At 42.8% G+C, this 14,095-nt stretch overlaps 1 protein-coding gene across 1 annotated transcript in view; it reads left to right on the top strand.

Annotated features, from left to right (window-relative positions):
- Window positions 1–1,249: 1,249 nt before the first annotated feature.
- Window positions 1,250–14,095, top strand: part of LOC103083119 (echinoderm microtubule-associated protein-like 5) — a gene marked incomplete at its 3' end in the record, with an annotated part of 89,686 nt that continues 76,840 nt past the window's right edge. The window contains exons 1-2 of the mRNA XM_007452561.1: window positions 1,250–1,267; window positions 13,477–14,084. Of these exons, the coding sequence (XP_007452623.1) occupies window positions 1,250–1,267; window positions 13,477–14,084 (626 nt within the window). The remainder of the gene's footprint in view (window positions 1,268–13,476; window positions 14,085–14,095) is intronic.

Here is a 14,095-nt window from a genome sequence, read left to right as displayed (position 1 = left end):
TTCCAGACAATCTTCTCAAGAATGTTTGTGTAGTGAACAACCTTGGAAGATAAAGTTAGTATCTCCCTTTGGAGCAAAAGGTAAGTCTGTTTATTGTCCAGTATAATAAAGATGATACCTCCCTTCAGGGCAAACGTCAAACAGGCTTACTGCCCATTATGAAAGATTTAGGTTCCCTGACCTTGGCTGAGATTCCTCTCCTGTGATACAACTCACCGTGTGTGTAGTTACTGTGCAGCTCTCTTTCTATTACCCTGTGGGAAATGGGGCTCAGGGAGCCAGTGGCCCAGAAATCACACAATAAACTGGATGATGCCACCTGGAAGTGTGGGCATTAACTCCAACTCCCCATGGGTGAATTTTAACCAGTAGGAAAGACGAGACAAGAGGGAGCTGGACAAATAAATCCCCCCTCTTTCCCCTTCCTCCTTCCCATAGACTACTCCAGGCCACACTTTGCCCTTGCAGCCCATTAAGGGAAATCCTGTGTGCCTGGTGGATGCACCTGCATAGTGGTCTGCTCTGTCTCTTGAAGGCATCTTCTAAGGTGGTAGCCAGGCAGTAATGTACTACACATTGTTTCAAACTTTTCTTACCTCACTTTCTTTTCCTCAACCTCACTGCCCTGGGTTTGCCCTTCCCAACTGAAAGAGCCATGCCTTAATCATTGTCTCAGTTTTCTGGAGAATCCAGGCTGAGGTAGTGGCTAAGTAAAGAAGGAGGACTATAGATTGTAAAAGGATAAACAGGTAAAAATATGCTCTCAGGAACACACATTTTAGAAGCATAAATAAACAATTTCCAAAAGTTCAGTATGATAATTGCTACTATAGAAATATGTATGATTGGCTTCAAGGAGGCAACCCTGAGAGAGCACTATGGTGTTGAGAACAACTGGACAAAGTACATGTGACTCAAGGCAGAAATGACTTAAAGCAGAATGAACTGATTAAGAAGCAGTTAGGAGGCCTTCAAGATGGCAGAGGAGTAAGACATGGAGATCATCTTCCTCCCCACAAATACATCAGAAATACGTCTACATGTGGAGCAACTCCTACAGAGCACCTACGGAACGCTGGCAGAAGACCTCAGACTTCCCAAAAGGCAAGTAAATCCCCACGTACCTGGGTAGGGGAAAGAAAAAAGAAAAAACAGAGACAAAAGAATAGGGACGGGACCTGCACCAGTGGGAGGGAGCTGTGAAGGAGGAAAGATTTCCACACACGAGGAAGGCCCTGCACTGGTAGACATGACGGGTGGACGGCAGGTAAGCTTCAGAGCCACAGAGGACAGCGCAGCAACTGGGGCGCGGAGGGCAAAGCGGAGAGATTCCCGCACAGAGCATCGGTGCCGACCGGCACTCACCAGCCCGAGAGGCTTGTGTGCTCACCTGCCGGGGAGGGCGGGGCTGCGAGCTGAGGCTCGGGCTTCGGAGGTAAGACCCCAGGGAGAGGACTGGGGTTGGCTGCGTGGACACAGCCTGAAGGGGGCTAGTGTGCCACGGCTAGCTGGGAGGGAGCCCGGGAAAAAGTCTGGACCTGCCTAAGAGGCAAGAGACCATAGTTTCGGGGTGCGCGAGGAGAGGGGATTCAGAGCACCGCCTAAACGAGCTCCAGAGACGGGCGCAAGCCGTGGCTATCGGTGCGGACACCAGAGGCGGGCATGAGACACTAAGGCTGCTGCTGCAGCCACCAAGAAGCCTGTGTGCAAGCACAGGTCGCTATACACATGCCCCCCCACCCCCTCCCCCACTGGGAGCTTTGCAGCCTGCCACCACCAGGGTCCCATGATCCAGGGACAACTTCCCCGGGAGAACACATGGTGCGCCTCACGCTGTTGCAAAGTCACCCCAGCCTCTGCCGCCAGCAGGCTCGCCCTGCATTCCAGTTATAACTGCCTTACCCCTCCCTCCCCCCCGGCCTGAGTGAGCCGGAGCCCCCTAATCAGCCGCTGCTTTAACCCCATCCTGTCTGGGCAAGAAGAGATGCCTGAGGGCAACCTAAACACAGAGGCAGGGCCAAATCCAAAGCTGAACCCCAGGAGCTGTGCAAACAAAGAAGAGAAAGGGAAATTTCTCCGTGCAGCCCCAGGAGCAGCAGATTAAAGCCCCACAAGCAACTTGAGGTACGCTGCATCTGTGGAATACCTGAATAGACAATGAATCACCCCAAAATTGAGGGGGTGGACTTTGAGAGCAGCTGTAGACTTGAGGTTTGCTGTCTACGACTGACTTGTTTCTGATTTTTACGTTTATCTTAGTATAGTTTTTAGCACTTGTTATCACTGGTGGATTTGTTTATTGATTTGGTTGATCTCTTCTTTTCTTTTTTATTACTTATTAATTTTAGTAATTTTTTAAATTTTAATTGTTTATTTATTTATCTTTCTTTTTTTCTCCCTTTTCTTCTAAGCCATGTGGCTGACAGAATCTTGGTGCTCCAGCCTGATGTTAGGCCTGAGCCTCTGAGGTGGGAGAGCCAAGTTCAGGACATTGGACCACCAGAGACCCCCTGGCCCCATGTAATATCAATCAGCAAGAGCTCTCCCAGAGATCTCCCTCTCAACGCTAAGACTCAGCTCAACCCATCAGCCAGCAAGCTCCAGTGCTGGATGCCCCAGGCCAAACAACTAGCAAGACAGGAACGCAACCCCACCCATTAGAACAGAGGCTGCCTAAAGTCATACTAAGTTCACAGACACCCCAAAACACACCACCAGACACAGAAAGACAAGATCCAGCCCCACCCACCAGAACACAGGCACCAGTCCCCTTGACCAGGAAGCCTACACAAGCCACTGAACCAACCATACCCACTGGGAGCAGACACCAAAAACAACGGGAACTACGAACCTGAGGCCTGCAAAAAGGAGACACCAAACACAGTAGGTTAAGCAAAATAGGAAGACAGAGAAGTATGCAACAGATGAGGAAGCAAGGTAAAAACCCACCAGACCAAACAAATGAGGAGGAAATAGGCAGTCTACCTGAAAAAAAATTCAGAGTAATGATAGTAAATGTGAGGCAAAAACTAGGAAATAGAATGGAAAAAATACAAAAAGTGTTTAGCAAGGACCTAGAGGGACTAAAGAGCAAACAAACAATAACAAACAAACAATAAATGAAATTTAAAATTCTCTGGAAGGAATCAATAGGAGAATAACTGATGCAGAAGAATGGATAAGTGACCTGGAAGATAAAATAGTGGAAATAACTACCACAGAGCAGAATAAAGAAAAAAGAAAGAAAAGAATTGAAGACAGTCTTGGAGACATCTGGGACAACATAAAATGCACCACCATTCAAATTATAGGGGTCCCAGAGGAGGAAGAGAGAAAAGATGGACTGAGAAAATATTTGAAGAGATTATAGCTGAAAACTTCCCTAACATAGGAAAGGAAATAGTCAATTAAGTCCAGGAAGCACACAGAGTCCCATACAGGAGAAACATACAAAGACACATATTAATCAAACTATCAAAAATTAAATACAAAGAAGAAATATTAAAAGCAGCAAGGGAAAAGCAACAAATAGCATACAACGGAATCCCCATAAGGTTAACAGCTAATCTTTCAGCAGAAACTCTGCAAGCCAGAAAGGAGTGGCAGGACATATTTAAAGTGATGAAAGGGAAAAACCTACAACCAAGATTACTCTACCCAGCAAGGATCTCATTCAGGTTCGATGGAGAAATTAAAACCTTTACAGACAAGCAAAAGCTAAGAGAATTCAGCACCACAAAACCAGCTCTACAGCAAATGCTAAAGGAAATTCTCTAGGCAGGAAACACAAGAGAAGGAAAAGACAATGAGAAACTGAAAACAATTAAGAAAATGGTAACAGGAACATACATATCGATAATTACCTTAAACGTGAATGGATTAAATGTTCCAATCAAAAGACATGGACTGGCTGAATGGATACAAAAACCAGACCCATATATATGCTGTCTACAAGAGACTCACTTCAGACCTAGGGACGCATACAGACTGAAAGTGAGGGGATGGAAAAAGATATTCCATGCAAATGGAAATCAAAAGAAAGCTGGAGTAGCAATTCTCATATCAGACAAAATAGACTTTAAAATAAAGACTATTACAAGAGACAAGGAAGGACACTACATAATGATCAAAGGATCAATCAAGAAGATATAGCAATTGTAAATATTTATGCACCCAACATAGGAGCACCACAATACATAAGGCAAATGCTAACAGTCATAACAGGGGAAATCGACAGTAACACAATCATTGTAGGGGATTTTAGTACCCCACTTTCACTAATGGACAGATTGTCCAAAATGAAAATAAATAAGAAAACACAAGCTTTAAATGATACTTTAAACAAGATGGACTTCATTTATATTTATAGGACATTTCATTCAAACACAACAGAATACACTTTCTTCTCAAGTGTTCATGGAACATTCTCCTGGATAGATCATATCTTGGGTCACAAATCAAGCCTTGGTAAATTTAAGAAAATTGAAATCATATCAAGTATTTTGTCCAATCACAATGCTATGAGACTAGATATCAATTACAGGAAAAAATCTGTAAAAAAAATACAAACACATGGATGCTAAACAATACATTACTAAATAACCAAGAGATCACTGAAGAAATCAAAGAGGAAATCAAAAAATATGTAGAAACAAATGACAATGAAAACACGATGACCCAAAACCTATGGATGCACCAAAAGCAGTTCTAAGAGGGAATTTTATAACAATACAATCTTACCTCGAGAAACAACAAACAACTCAAATAAACAACCTAAACTTACATCTAAAGCAATTAGAGAAAGAAGAACAGAAAAAAACCAAAGTTAGCAGAAGGCAAGAAATCATAAAGATCAGATCAGATTTCAAGGAAAAAGAAATGAAGGAAAAAATAGCAAAGGTCAATAAAACTAGAAGCTTGTTCTTTGAGAAGATACACAAAATTGGTAAACCATTAGCCAGACTCATCAGGAAAAAAAGGGAGAAGACTCAAATCAACAGAATTAGAAATGAAAAAAAGCTTTTGCACAGCAAAGGAAACCATAAACAAGACAAAAAGACAACCCTCATAATGGGGGAAAATATTTGCAAATGAAGCAACTGACAAAGGATTAATCTCCAAAATTTACAAGCAGCTCATGCAGCTCAATACCCAAAAAACAAACAACCCAATCGAAAAATGGGCAGAAGACCTAAATAGCATTTCTCCAAAGAAGATACACAGATTGCCAACAAACACATAAAAGGATGCTCAACATCACTGATCATTAGAGAAATGCAAATCAAAACTACAATGAGGTATCACCTCACACCAGTCAGAATGGCCATCATCAAAAAATCTACAAACAATAAATGCTGGAGAGGGTGTGCAGAAAAGGGAACCCTCTTGCACTGTTGGTATGAATGTAAATTGCTAAAGCCACTATGGAGAACAGTATGGAGGTTCCTCAAAAAACTAAAAATAGAACTACCATATGACCCAGTAATCCCACTACTGGGCATATACCCTGAGAAAACCATAATTCAAAAAGAGGCATGGTCTTCCCTGGTGGCGCAGTGGTTGAGAGTCCGCCTGCCGATGCAGGGGATACGGGTTCGTGCCCCGGTCTGGGAGGATCCCACATGCTGTGGAGCGGCTGGGCCCGTGAGCCATGGCCGTTGAGCCTGCTCGTCCGGAGCCTGTGCTCCGCAATGGGAGAGGCCACAACAGGGAGAGGCCCACATACGGCAAAAAAAAAAAAAAAAAAAGAGGCATGTACTACAATGTTCACTGAGGCTCTATTTACAGTAGCCAGGTCATGGAAGCAACCCAAGTGTCCACCAACAGATGAATGGATAAAGAAGATGTAGCACATATATACAATGAGATATTACTCAGCCACAAAAAGAAACAAAATTGAGTTATTTGTAGTGAGGTGGATGGACTTAGAGTCTGTCATACAGAGTGCAGTAAGTCAGAAAGTGAAAAACAAATACTGTATGCTAACACATATATATGGAATGTAAAAAAAAAAGGTTCTGATGAACCTAGGGGAAGGACAGGAATAAAGACACAGTTGTAGAGAATGGACTTGAGGACATGGGGAGGGGAAAGGGTAAGCTGGGACGAAGTGAGAGAGTAGCATTGACATATATACACTACTAAGTGTAAAATAGGTAGCTTGAGAAGCAGGTGCATCGCATGGGGAGATCAGCTCAGTGCTTTGTGACTATCTAGAGGGGTGGGATATGAAAGGTGGTAGGGAGATGCAAGAGGGAGGGGATATCGGCATATATGTATACATATAATTGATTCACTTTGTTAGATAGCTGAAACTAACACAACATTGTAAAGCAATTATACTCCAATAAAGATGTTAAAAAAGTATGTATGATTTTATATAATGTACTAGGGACTTAAATGAAAGCTGATTAATTCTGGAGAGTGGATGGGGATGTCACAGCAAACCACAGAGAAGAGGTGTATATTAGTTTGTTTGGTTTGCTGTAACAAAGTACCAAAAACTGAGTGGCACAAACAATAGAATCTTACTGTCACACAGTTCTGGAGGTAAGAAGTTTGAGATGAAAGTGTTGGTCACATTGGTTCCTTCTGAGGGCTCTGAGGGATATATCTGTTCTATACCTTTCTCCTAGCTTCTGGTGGTTGTGGCATTTCTTGGCATGTAGATCTCTGCCTTCATCTTTATGTGACATTTTCCCTGTGTGGGTGCCTGTGTCCAAATTCCTCCACTAACCCTTTTTAAAAAATTTTTATTGGAGTAGAGTTTACTTACAATGTTCTGTTAGTTTTAGGTGCACAGCAAAGTGAATCCCATTTGGTAACCGTAAGTTTGGTTTTGAGATCTGGGAGGTGGTTTCTGTTTTGTAAATAAGTTCATTTGTATCATTTTTTATTAGATTCTGCATATAAGTGATATCATATAATATTTGTCTTTTTCTAAATTTCCCCTTTTTATAAAGACACCAGTCATTTTGGATTGGGGCCCACCCTGTTCCAGTATGACCTCATCTTACTAATTACATCTGCAATGGCTCTATTTCCAAATAGGGTCACATTCTAAGGTACTGGGGATTAGGACTTCAACATATAATTTTGGGAGGGCACAGTTCAACCCATAAGAAGATGGTACATTTGAGCTGGACCTCAAATCTTCAGTAGGAATTTGCCAGGCTGACAGTGGAGAGCTGAGATTATACACATCATGAATGACACAGGGGTGTATGGAGCTTTGGAAATGTCTGGTTAATTTTAGGGAAGACCAGAATATAGCAAGGCTGGATAGTAGGGCTAGTTCAAGGCAGGGAGGAACTGACTGGAGATGATTGTGGCAAACAGGTTGGAGGCTTCATGTGTCTCAATGAGGAGATGGTCCTTTATTCCATAGTCCATTGGAAGCTACCCAATGCTTGTTAAAGATTACTTCTGTTACTTTTTCTTAATTATAGAAGCAACTGGTGTGTGTAACTGACATGTCAGCTGGGAGTTCCCTGCCACTTGGAGGGTTTAACATGGCTTGACCCCCAAGTTTACCACCTGCTAGAATCCTGGGCTTCCCCTACTGCCTCCCCAGCAACTTTATAATTCTCTTCATGGGGTGTTGCTTCCTACTACATCAATCTAGATGAGAAACCCCGTTTCTCTAGTTTCCAATAAAAAAAGCAACAACTAACATTTCAGTGTTTAGAAACTTTGAGAGGCTTTGGAGAGGGTTGCATGGCAAAATTTGCAGTTTTGCCATCTCTCCGGCTTCATTCCTTCCTCATCTTCCTGGAGCAACAAATCATTTCTCATTCCTCACGAGGAACAGTTCTGCCTACATTCAACTCATTTGGGATCTCATTTTCTGTGCCAAGCATGCATTCGAGTATTTTTTCCCAAACAAATATAATTCTCTTCCCATCTCAGAAATAAAATTCTCTCATCTCATGTATGTTTTAAAGAGCTTAGAAAACACACCAATAAAAGTGTAAAAATTACCCATCATATTATAAAACTGTTAATATTTGGTATCTTTTGTTTTAGCTATTAATATATTCTATAACTGGGCTCATTCTGTATATATTAATACATTTTTGTAACTGGATTTTAAAAAAATTTTATATTACATTATGGGAAATTTCCAATGTTGCCAAAATGCATTTGAAAACCTAATTTTCAATGGTTTTATAGTATTTTTCATATGGGCTGAATCAATTTACTTAGAGTTTTCCCTATGGTTGGACAGTTAGGTTTCCTGATTTTTTTCTTTAATTTATTTATTTTTGTCTGCTTTGGGTCTTTGTTGCTGTGCTCGAGCTTTCTCTAATTGTGGCGAGTGGGGGCTACTCTTCATTGTGGTGAGCAAGCTTCTCACTGCGGTGGCTTCTCTTGTTACGGAGCATGGGCTCTAGGCACACGGGCTTCAGTAGCTGTGGCTTGTGGGCTCAGTAGTTGTGGCTTGCAGGCTCTAGAGCGCAGGCTGGGTAGTTGTGGCGCACGTGGGATCTTCCCAGACCAGGGCTCAAACACGTGTCCCCTGCATTGGCAGGCAGATTCTTAACCACTGCGCCACCAGGGAAGTCCCAGGTTTCCTGATTTTTATTGTTGTAAATTATGCCATGGTATATGTTTTGATACATGAATCTTGATCTGCATTTTTAATTATTACATTATGACAGATAACTAGATGAGACATTATTGAGTCAAAGGATAAGAATATTTCAAGGCTCAAGATGCCTTCATTGCTTCTAGAAAAGTTTCTTGAAACAGGGGAGTGGCACGATCAGATACATGATCTTTATAGATAACTCGGGTTGTAGAATCTTGGGAAAAGATAATTAGAAGTTAAATGGCAAATGGAAATTGGGAGGGTGTAGACATAGAGATTGGGATGCAGTTTAGGGATATTTGTAAAATAGAGTCAAAAGGGCTTGCTGATTATGGAGGTGAGAAACCAAAGAAAACTGCTTTGCTTTCCAACCTGCCTAACTGGGGGAATACTGAAGTTGCTAATACAGAAAGAGAAGATGGCAAGGTGTGTAGATGTATAGAAGAGGATAATTTGGTTTGAGACTTTTTTTTTACTTGAATTATACACCTATTTTGAATGGCTTTAAGTGGAATCAAATAGGCATTTGGAAATATGTTTACTGGTGGGGAACATCTGTAATTTTTGCCTCCCCTAAATATGGGACTAACTTTAGAATTTTTTTAAGAGGAGGGCATTGGGGTGACAAGCTGGTTAGAAGAAGTCTTGTCTTAAAGCTGCATTTTTTTTTTTAGCAAACTCCTGGTTTTGTTTTAATTTAGATAGCGTGTTTATTTAGTTATGTAAATGGAGATTGGAGAACACTGAAGATTCTAAGTCAGCCCTGGATAGCCACTGCTGGCATCCATTCCTTCTCATTCTGGTAATACCACTTCAATTTTCCTTGGGAGAATCACCCCTCTCCCACCCCCACTTCCTGTGGTTTTAGCACACCTGGTACTACTCTATGGATCCAAGGATGGGCATGTATCTCAAGTCAGCCAATCAGAGTCCATGGGGTTGAAGTCAAGGAGTTTCCAGGGGAACTACTGAAATACTCTTTCCACAGGGATTGCTGAGAGAATAAGATGGTAGAACTGGAGTTGTTAGCAGCTATTTTGCTGGTCTGGCAATGGAGTCAACCCAAAGGAAAACAGAACTGAGTTAATTCTGATGACCTGGTTCTGATGTTATCTCTTGAGCCCTAGGATCCAAGTGCATAGATACCAGTTCTAGTTGCCGTCCTTTTTGGCATTAAAATTCCATTTTTATCTTAAGCCATTTTGAGTGGGTTTCTGTAACATACAACTAAGAAAGTCCTGACTAATACAGTATTGAAGATCAGAAAAATGTTCAAGTTTTCAAAAGTTTCAACTATTCAAAATAAAATGAAGAGGAAACCTATTATGACCACACATGTATTCTCTCTTATATTTAATGGTTGACAAATATGTATGGAACATCTCCTGTAGGGTCAGGCACTACGTTATGCTCTGTACATAAAACAGGTTAATTAAAGGTATGGTTACAGAAACATTTTTATGGACGGCATATTAAAAAATCATTATAATTCATAAGTTGGCTGAATTAGCTAGCTAGAATTAATAGCATGAATTTCGGCTTTTATGCTTTATATACTTTGCTTTTCATTTCTTTTGTAAAGACCTGAGGGTAGCTAAAACTAGTAGCCAGCAAAAAATTTATTTGCTTGAATTTTATTGTTTCAAATGTCCAGAATATAAAGCTCCATACTAGGAACTCAAGTTTCAAGATATAGATTACCAATGGGTATTGTATCTTATATTTAAAATGCCTAAGGGAATTCCCTAGCGGTCCAGTGGTTAGGGCTCTGTGCTTCCACTTCCGGGGCCAGCGGTTCGATCCCTGGTGGGGGAACTAAGATCCCACAAGCCACATTGTATGGCAATAAAATAAAATAAAATGACTAAAAAATGCCCACCTGTTGATATGTAGAATTTGGTGGTCTTTCTCCTGCATCCTTATTTGCATTACTTTCAAAAGGTACAGATGGTGAAATCACATCTAGCAATAAAAGCTTGATTAAGCTTTTTGATGTGACATTAGTAATAACAGATTATATATAAAGTTGTAGGGGTAAGAACTAATCACGTCTTTTTTTTCTTCCTCTCTAATATTCATGAATGTTTTACTTTTTAGCCACCCTTGTGCCTCAGCTGTCTCTTTTGGTCTTGAGTTGTCAGTTGAGGATGGTTTAATTAAGAATGTTTTTCCTTCACACTCCACCCTTGGGTCATTAAAAATTGCAATGGGGGCTTCCCAGGTGGCACAGTGGTTGAGAGTCCGCCTGCCGATGCAGGGTACACGGGTTTGTGCCCCGGTCTGGGAAGATCCCACGTGCCGCAGAGCGGCTGGGCCCGTGAGCCATGGCCGCTGAGCCTGCGCGTCTGGAGCCTGTGCTCCGCAACCGGAGAGGCCACAACAGTGAGAGGCCCGCGTACCACACACACACAAAAAATTGCAATGGAAAATATGATAATGGAAAAATAAATTATTTCAATCTGTTATTAATATGCGTACTACTTAAATATGTATCGTGGGATCCATAAGACATTGTACTGAAAAAGCCCGAAACATAGAGAAAAGTATTTCTTATTCCTCATTATCCTACATCTCATAAAATTTACATGTAACCAGTAATTAATGTACCACAGTTGTATAGCAACAAAATATTTCATCTTTTCTAAATTCACTGCTTAAATTTAAATAAGCCAAAACTTTTTCTTTTTCTCACCAGGGGTTTTCAAGGAACTCAGTAGTGAGTTAGAAAACATATTCTTATTAAAAAACAAATACATGTGACAAAGAGAAATTGTATGTGCCTTTGTCCAGGGAACCCCACACAGGCCTTTTTATGGCTTCAGAGCCATGTCTCAAGCCTGAGTCCTTTCTTTCTTCCCAGCAAGTGCCAGAAGCCTAATCTGCATTCCTCTTCTCTTTCTGCTAAGATTCTTGATATCCGAAGCCAAAGACAAGCTGTTGAGTGTGGCACATTTCCCCCAGTCTTGCTCTCCACCCACTTTTAATTTTTGGCTGCCCTCATTACAAGAGTTTTGATGGAAGAAATTTTCACATACTGAGGTATGTGGAAGTCATTCTGGCTCATACATGATTTAACTTAAACCTTATGCTAACTAGAACAGTCTGTTTTGTGGCCTATTAAACATGCATTGTACATCTGCTTCAACCATTAAAGAAAAGAATGCATTTAAAAATCAAAATGGAAAAATTGTGGTTCAGGCATCCAAAATGGAGCTGGGTGGCCATTGTGGATATGGTTTCAGATATGTTGTGCATCACTTAGAACTTCTTAGAACTTGAATTTTCTGAACAGTATCAGTCTCAAGGACACCACCAGTCGTTCTCAAAATAATTATCTGCTAGCGGCTGCCAGCCACAGTCTAATGGTCCCAAGGTCTCCCCTTGTAACTCTGCAATCATTTCGGACCCCAACAAATTCTTGCTTAACAAGCACCCTTACTTCTTACCAGCTCCAATCCTAATTCTTGACAAACAACTTATGTAATTTTACGGTTTTTGCCTTTATAAGCCACCCCCTTTTTGTAGTCCAGTGGAACACAATTCAGGTGCTTCTTGAATCTGTGTATCCCAGGCTATTGCCCTCAGTTTAGCTCAAATAAAACTCTTTTCTATTTCTATCATAGATTGGTTTATTGATTATTTCTATTGACAGTTTTATAGCTAATCACTCTGGGAATAGCAAAAATAATAAACTTTTAAAAATGTCTGAAAGCTTGGAAATTGTATAAATCTCTTACAGTCAGTTCTTCCTGCATCATATCTCCTCACTACCCTGTTAGATGATTATTCTGAACTATACCGGATTGGATTTCTACTTTCAGCCTTCCTGGTGGAGCTCACCAAATCTACTCACTCCTTCAGAGTTTACTTTTCATGACATTTATGCAAATTCCTTCCTCTGAAATGGCCCTTCTTTCCTGCATGTAGACTAGAAGTTATAACCAAAACTGAAAGGGTATCCTCTTGTCTCAAACTGGTAATTTGCATGTTTGAGGAAGCAGAGATTGGGTAACATCCATTGCAAGGTATGGGTACCATCTAGGAATCATCACCTCTGTGCAGTCACATTTCTTAAAAGGATGTTAGTTTATTTTAGCTTTTCTCAGATTTCCAAGTTTTGGTATTTCCCAGGGAAATGAAAACGGATTTTTTTTAGACACAAAAGATTCATATTTGTATTTTATAAGTTATTATTCTCGTTGTAAACCTTATGCCTATCATTCTGCATTTAAAACCTTTTAAAATATGGATTTCAAATTATTTTACAGTTATTGGTAAATCCTGTGAGAGAGGGGGCACTTAGAAAACTGAGGAGGAGGGGAACTGACAGAGGAAGTCATCGCTCCCAGTACTTGTGTTTACAGGCTCATTCTCCGGAATTATGACTCAAGACATTTTCAACATCACTGCAATGCAAAAAGTATCGAGTTCATTGGTGTTCAAAACTGTAATTAAAAAATTTCAGGTACCACTGCTATTTCTTAAGAAATTGGATCTGGCGTGTCATTTTACGATTTAAATTCTACTTTAAGCTTTGAGGTCACATATACAAATAAGAAAATGTGCGCTTAGGAAGTCAGGTTTTATTCCCACTCAATGTTTGGTATAGTGAGCACTATGAAGCAGCTAGAAAACACACGCACACAAGGTATCAGGAAAAAAAAAATGAGGTTAACATCCTAGTGTTGATTCTTCCACGCATAAACGTAGCCCTGGCCGGGTTCAGGGGCCTTGTGAGACAGGCGCTCCCGGGCGAGACCTCCCAGAAGCAGAGAACGAGGGTGGCCCAGAGTCCCCCCGGGGCCTAAGCGGGACGCGGTCAGGGCGTCTGGGGTCGCTGGTCCTGGCCGAGGATAGCGGGACCAGACGTTAGGTGAGACCGAGAGGACGGGAACCGCGACCCGGCAACGGTACCCAAGGAGCACCCAGAGCCTTCGTGCTTCCCCCGCTGGGAGGGGCGGGGCGGGGTTGGGCAGGGCGAGCGCGGGCGTTGGCTGCGACGGCGGCGAGGGGGCGGAGCCGCGCGAGGCTGCGCGCTCGCCGTTTTCCTGCGCTGGGGGGCGCGCGGCGCGGGTCCGCCGCGTTGTGGGACGAGGCCGCGGCGGGACGTGAACGCCGCAGGTGACCCGGGCGAGGAGCTGGGTGCCCGGGCGGCGGCGGAGGCGTGGAGGCGGGAGGCGGGCCCTCGCTCGGCTCGGCTCAGCTCAAGGCTTGGGCGCTGCGGCCTGAGGAGACAAGGCGGCCGAGGTGGGCGAAGAGAGGGCGCGCGGCACCCTCTTGACGGCCGGCGGCGCCCGCGGCCCTCAGCATGTTCCGCGAGGCGAGGGTTTTCCTCCCGCCCGTGGGCTGAGGCGGCGCCGGCGGCGGCAGGAGAAGCGACATGCACCTGCCAGGCGCGGCTTAGAGGACGCGGCAGGCGGCGAGTCCCGGCCGCCCGCGGGAGGGCTTGTTTCGCCCGGACGCCGCCGCCTCCCGTCTCCCGCCGCCGCCGCGGGCGCGGGCGGA

The sequence above is a fragment of the Lipotes vexillifer genome, unplaced genomic scaffold (assembly GCF_000442215.2).
Source record: "Lipotes vexillifer unplaced genomic scaffold, Lipotes_vexillifer_v1.1 scaffold1692, whole genome shotgun sequence".
Taxonomy (NCBI): domain Eukaryota; kingdom Metazoa; phylum Chordata; class Mammalia; order Artiodactyla; family Lipotidae; genus Lipotes; species Lipotes vexillifer.
The sequence above is the reverse complement of the archived record's forward strand: the minus strand, read 5'-3'. Positions and strand labels throughout refer to the sequence as shown.